The sequence below is a fragment of the Cryptomeria japonica genome, chromosome 3, assembly GCF_030272615.1.
Source record: "Cryptomeria japonica chromosome 3, Sugi_1.0, whole genome shotgun sequence".
Lineage (NCBI taxonomy): Eukaryota > Viridiplantae > Streptophyta > Pinopsida > Cupressales > Cupressaceae > Cryptomeria > Cryptomeria japonica.
The window spans coordinates 458910537-458917377 of NC_081407.1; the positions used below are offsets into that span (position 1 = coordinate 458910537).

Genomic DNA, 6841 nt, shown 5'->3' on the forward strand with positions numbered 1-6841 from the left:
CTATCGCATAGACCAAAACATTATAGGTTGGCTCCAAATGATAAAATAGTTAAGGCACATCAACACAACTTACTCAAATTACCATGCAAATCACCAAAAACACTTGCATATGCTTAACATGGCATCACCCGATATCAATGAATCCACATCATCAAACCATATCACCAAAATACCTGAAGGCGGAGGAATGCAACACATTCATGTACACTGTCACTTTGTCATTGTACAAACCAACTTAGATCGACATAAAGCCAACTACAAACCACAAGTGTCATCCCCAAAGCTTCAAAAAAGTTATATAACAACTTTATATACCATCTAAAGTAACTACAATCAGTCACCATTTGCATGACAATTAAACTATTCCACTATTATTGCACTTACTCCATAACATATCCAAACCAAAGATACTACCAAGATACAATTCCAAATCAACAAGTTTGACATCAATGACAACGAGAACTCATATTTGCAACAATAAACATGCAACAAAGTGTGTAAATATAAAATCTTTGACTTTTACACCCTCTCCAAATGTGTGGTTATTGTAAACATTAATTTTTTAAAGTAATTAAAAAAGCGTGTATTTTGAACCAATTTGTCCTATATTGTAACTGCACTTGCATGTATTTTGCACACCTTAAATGATAAACTAAACATGCACAAGTGAACATGCATTAGAGCATGTGAAATACTTTAGGAGGCTTTTAATTTTGGTGTATTGATTATTTAAAATGAGTTAATTGGGAGGTTAAGTTTTATTGGTACATGGGCCGCTACTCGACCCTCTCCCCTAACTTTTGTTGAAGATTTTCTTCCCTCATAATACTTGACAATGATTTGTTAATGGATGGTATAGTATGCACCCCTTGCAGGCTGGGTGGTCTGCCCTATGTTAAAGTACAATAATCAGGCAGACACATTCCCAAGATAATATACAAGCATATAGAAAGAAATCAATAATTGAACATTCTGCTCTCTTTTTTCATATACAAAATAAACTAACATTTACATTATCATCCGCTATTATACACTGAGAAGGGCTTTATAATTAATTTTCAGAATTTAAAACAAATAGTGATACACATGGCTAAGCTGACAGCTTAAAAGACTCAAAGACAAATGATTATGCCCTACGTTTCCCCTTCCCCTTCTGCTTCCGCTTCCGTGTTTTATTAAGCTTGTCAGTAAGCAATTGTAATAATTCTTCATCATCATGAACTGATGGACCACTTCGTTTCTCATTTGTACCAGAGAGACCAGTTAGCCAGCCTAATGCTTCAACTGCAGCATCATTTTCTGCCAGTTGCTTGAATTTACATACTTTACCAATAAACTGCATTCGTCTGAATTCCACGAGAGCTCTGAACTGATTAGTCCCCAACTGTTTTGTTTTATATTTTGGAGGACTATGGCCAGCCCGCATCAGTAGGGTCTGAAGTAAGGATTTGGGATTTTGTCCAGTTCTGTTGAATGGATCTTCACGGTCTGGCTTAGATTTTCTACTTTCACGACCAAAGACAAATTTTCCATCACATTGATCCCCTGAAACTATCTCTTGGACAGCTAGAAATAAATGCTGCCCACCTTTATGTACATCCAAACTTGGATTCTGAAGCTGGAATGAATAAGAAATCAATTTTAGTCATTATTTCCTGCAGCCATCTAAATCATATTTAATGCCAAACATACAAAGTACAGAGGCTATCTCAGGAAAATTGGAAGGCACAGGCACTTACTTTTCTCTGAATAAGTTTATCAAGCTCCTCCTTGAGTTTCAAATAAGTCTTGGCTAAATCAGGTTGCATGAAGAATTCCAAGAAGCCTTCCAACATTTTTAATTGACCATCCTGAAGAATAAATACAAATCAGGGGCTTCCGAACACAATCTTATTAGATTCGAATCATACATTGTAAGAAAGTGTTCCATTAATTTGTAGTTTTTCAATGCCAATCAGAGTAGCCAATTATGGATGATCTTACCACGATTCCACAAGAAAGAGAACCGCCAAAAAGGAGGAGGATTGAGTCTGATACTCCTGTTGAATCACGTATATAAACAGTATTTACTTTAATTTTATCACCAAAGACCAACCATGGGTAGGGTATTTGCTGCTCTCGGGCATTAATAGAATTCTGAATTCAAAAATTACATCCAATTAATGAGACAAGCTATGCAGTGGCTGTAAAAAAGGTAATTTTAAGTTCATCGAAAAATAAAATTCTTCAGGGATCCACGATGTAAATTCTAAATATCGTACTTGAAGGCCAAAGGATGGAGTACTACTTTAGTCTTCCTTCCATTAGCTGTATTTATCATAATCATAAAAAACCAAGAAGGATATCTGGTGACTTACAGCATAAAGCATAACTTGGCCATCATCCATGGTTTTCATTGCCATTGATCTCTCTGTGTGCTGTATATACACCAACCAGGAAATTTAGAAGTCATATATCCAAGTAAAAACAAAGCATCCAACATATGAAATATCATAGACCAAGACGTAACAATCAAACTATTTATTTCTTGAAAATTCAATGTTGCTGTATATTCTCATATGCATTTTCAAATAATTATCTATCACCACTCCATCTTTATTTACTAAATTGATTGATTTATGTGGATTTCTTATTCTGAAAAGTGAAAACTACGCACTTGTTTAGTGTCATGCCTATGGTGCTCTTGAAAAATAATACTCCAAATGAAACATGGACATTGGATGGGAATCGCAACTTCCATCACAGATCTAGGACTGAGCTTCGCTAATAGGGATCATTGAGCCAGAAAGGGACTTGTTCCCAGCATAGGCCATCAATATGACATCATGCCACATGGTTTAAACATAGGTTTAATACCAAAACAACCTACTGATCCTCCTCAAAGGAACTTCACCTTTCATGATTCAGTCACTGTTTTTCTACTTAGCAGAAGTAATAGATGGCTTTCCTAGCAATAAATGTGCTTTATGGAGCTTATTTTCATTTCTTTATTGATAAAGAGAAATATATAAATGTGTCATTTCACAAAAACCCTCGTAGGCAGCTGTTGCTAAGTCATTGAGAGAAATACAAAGAGTGCTTATGAAAAAGAGAAATTTGCTTTACATTCTTCTGGATTTGACTGTGTAGATTTTGATATTGCCAACGTTTCAGATCAAACACCATGATCCATCATCAGGGCAAGAGAGCAAGTAAGAGAGCAAGAGAGCTTTATATTCTTCTGGATTTGACGGTATAGATTTTGATATTGCCAATGTTTCAGATCAAACACCATGATCCATCATCAGGGAAGAGAACAGATTTGCTCTCTTGCCCTGATGATGGATCATGGTGTTTGATCCGAAACATTGGCAATATCAAAATCTACATGGTCAAATCCAGAAGAATATAAAGCAAATCATTATGAACTGTGGAAATTTCATGAATTCAACAAGAGAAATCTTAGAACATAGATAGAACTAGATAAGGCAGTGAATACATGACTGCATGCTTTCCTTCAGATCCCTGTCAGTTTCAATCCAAAGCAGTGGCTTCACTCCCATTCTGACAGAGAGAGTGTACCTTTTTCTTCACTCATCTGATGCAGCAGTTCAAGTAAAGCCCATTGGACAGATTTGTCTTCATGCAGCCTCCTGCTTTTTGTTTTGTTGAATCACTTCATCAGACTGATGCCTGAATTTGAAAGTGCTTAGGAGCTGTTCAATGTCTTCTATTCTGCTTTGAATGCTTAAAAAGTTCTGCCTTCAGAGCTGAAAGCATTCAATTTGTTCTTTCAGACATACATGCAAAATGTTTTGGCTGTCATTTTAAGCTGAATATAGGAGACAACTAGAGTGAAGTTCTGCCTTCAGAGATGAAGGCATTCATTTTATTTTTTCAGAGTACTTGCAGAATATTTTGGCAGTTGTTCAATGCTGAAAATGGGAGACAACTAGAGAGACATGACTGAGAAGGTTCAATCTTGGTACCTTTGGTTTCCATTGATTCAGTTAATTCTTGGAGGCAATCATTGATATTTGCAAGAGCTATGTGATTAGATGAGTCTTTATTATAGGTATGATTGCCTTTCCCAAGGAGGTTTGTGGGAGAGGCATGCAAAAGAGCTGATTGGGAGTGCTTTTCCCGAATTATTTAAAACATAGATCAAAAACTTGCATAACTTGTGAGCTATTGACTGCGCTAAGTAGCTCATCCATTTACTCACGGGAGTGTCAGTGAGTTGCAGGGTCAAACTCATGACAAATACTTGGTGAGTCCTAGTCTGCAACTTAGCCTCACATCTGCAACACACTTTGCATGCACTAAAAGCACAAATTTTTGTCTTTATAAGCCTTCTACACCCTCACTTCACTCACACAACAGTCATTTGCCTTTGAGTTCTTCTTGTTGCAATTTGAGGTGATTGTGGAAGTGAGATTTTGGAGATTTCTAAAGATCTTTCAGGTTTACAATTCTAAATTTTTCCAAGCACTTAGAAATGTGATTTTACAGGTACATGTATTCAAACTAATCTAAGCTAGCTAGGGATTTGCGCTTCTTATTAATTTATTTTATTTTTAGAAGTCAGGTTTTGTATTTATTTTATTTTTTCAATTCTACAGTTTGCAGCATTTTTTTTCAATCTTAGCATTTGCACTTTGTATCAAATTGCATCAGATAGTTGAAACCGGATTGGAAACAAGGACTCCACTTGGAAGCAAGGTCCAGAGAATCAACCATTTGCAACTATTGTTGATTGAACACAAATGGAGGCATCAATCACTGTAAATACTACCCTACATAGATTGTTGGCCATGACTTCAAATCTCCAAACTTTGATCCAAAATTTTTATGGGAGATGTGCACGACTCTGATTTTGATAGAGCAAAAAAAAAATGAAGATGAGAACAATTTCAGCAATAGAAAGTGACGAATCCCAACATGGTATGGGAATCAGAGGCAGGAACAAATACAAAGATTGTGAGCTCTGCTTGTGGTCCATGAATTTGTGACAAGTCCACTTCATCTCTAGCCTAATGCAGTCATGGGGGTTTTTTGTGCCACATAACATGCTAAGTTCACAATATTTGTTTGAAGCATGATGAAGCAAACCCATTTGTGCAAATATTCATTACTACAACAATGTTCTATACAACATGGCAAAAAGCCAATATTGGGAAAATCTGATCACAGCCCTGATTGTTGCAAGAAAGGGTTCAAGTGCCCAGTCCATAGGCATAAGTGGGTCATTGATCTAGAAAGTTGTGGCAAATACAAAGATGATAATCGAAAAGAAAAAACATTGGAACAAGAATGGATGTGAAATATTATCAAATAGAACGAATCACACACTTGCCAACTTTCTAGTGGTTTCAAATGGTTAGATGGACAATACTGTACCAATATGAATCTATTGTATTGTGTCAAACTTTTTGACAAAAATCTTCATTTACTTACTCCTAACATGTTTTGGAATTGATAAGTAGGATGTAATTTATGCAATCTGTCAAGTTATGATATTAATATCAAGATTCAACTGCGTAGTTTTTGAGTCAAATTCATTATTCCATATTTCATGAGTAGTGGTTCACATGGACCCATCTCTCATGAGAATGAATAATGCACTTAGCACTCATTGCATATAACTTATGCTCATAGGTGTGAAGCATTAGGACATCCCAAGAGGTCACCCATCCTAGTACTACTACTCAAGCACACTTAACCATGGAGTTTCTCCCATTGTCAAGCCCAATTAGTGTGCTACCCCATTTGCTAAAAATTTAACAAGTGTTGTGCCTTATGAACCATTCATCATAAGGCCCTTTTAACTCATCAATTGATATGTAGGAGGTATTATCCACAACGTGTCTAGTTATGATATCAATATCAGGATTCAACTGCACAATTTCTGAGTCATACATCATTGTTGGTTCCTTTTTAACCTTTGGAGGATTTTAAAATGTGAATGCACCTCACTAAAGCAGCAAGATACTTTCAAGGGGTTTAGGCACATGCTCATACAAATAACGAACACAGCTGAAGCTAAAAGCATGCATCTGCAAAGGATCTCATATTGCTAGTTTGAAAAAGTGTAGATGAGAGAACAATGGTCTGCTAATGCAAGAAAATCTTACCAATAGAATAAAAAAAGAGAGATTTGAAAGCATGCCAAGAATGGAATTCAAACACCCTTGAAGACGCCAACACATACTTCTGCAAAGAAAGACAAATGCTCAAAAAATTGAGTCACAAAGTATTGGTGTTCGCCAAAAAGCTCAAGCACAGCAATACAAAGAATCATGTATTCCTTCTAAGAAAAAGGATGTCTCTAGAGTAGTAGCGCATCCAAGATTCAAGCGCATGCCAATACAAAGGAATGTGAGTTTTTTTTAAATTATTCCCCCAATGGTAAGGGTGCATGCCTTAGAGGAAGGACAGGCCACCACAAAGAGATTTTCAAGAAGTGTGACCAACTGGGGGCACTGCCCCCAAACCCCTACAAGGGGTGCTGCCACCAGACCCCCACGAGGGGTGCTGCCCCTTGACCCTGTTGGGGTGTTGCCCCCAAACCCCCCATCAAACTACAAGTCTAAGCAAGTAAAACGCCAATCGTGAATCATGATCATAAAAGCTAAAAAATACATATCCCCTATTGCAAATCTCTGCAGCTTCATAGTCAAAGTCACAATCAAGAATTATCTTGTTTCATACATTGGACAACTTGTTTAGCATACTGTTGTGCATTGCACACGCTCCCTGTCGCGGACAAGGTCCCCCTTCCCTTTTTTGAGCCTTTCATATTCGCCCTGTTGAGTTTCGCGCAAAGTGTTTCGTGTCCTTTCGAGCGAGTTCGTGACCGGTC

General features: G+C 37.0%; 1 protein-coding gene across 1 annotated transcript; it reads right to left on the minus strand.

Annotated features, from left to right (window-relative positions):
• Positions 1–946: 946 nt before the first annotated feature.
• LOC131062419 (DExH-box ATP-dependent RNA helicase DExH3) lies at positions 947–2417 on the minus strand. Its single transcript, XM_057996075.2, has 4 exons — positions 2358–2417; positions 1984–2136; positions 1740–1850; positions 947–1618 (listed from the first exon to the last, which is right to left on the minus strand). Exons 1-4 carry the CDS (start codon positions 2400–2402, stop codon positions 1127–1129), a joined length of 801 nt encoding a protein of 266 aa, XP_057852058.1. The 5' UTR covers positions 2403–2417; the 3' UTR covers positions 947–1126.
• Positions 2418–6841: the final 4424 nt, after the last annotated feature.

What these genes read in the sequence shown, in the direction of transcription:
- LOC131062419 (XM_057996075.2), bottom strand. Translation starts at nt 2,402, where the DNA reads ATGGCAATGAAAACCATGGATGATGGCCAAGTTATGCTTTATGCT. An exon ending in GCCAAGTTATGCTTTATGCT is followed by an intron (nt 2,137 to 2,357) that starts GTAAGTCACCAG and finishes TTTTGAATTCAG; the next exon opens with AATTCTATTAATGCCCGAGA. An exon ending in CTCTTTCTTGTGGAATCGTG is followed by an intron (nt 1,851 to 1,983) that starts GTAAGATCATCC and finishes TTTATTCTTCAG; the next exon opens with GATGGTCAATTAAAAATGTT.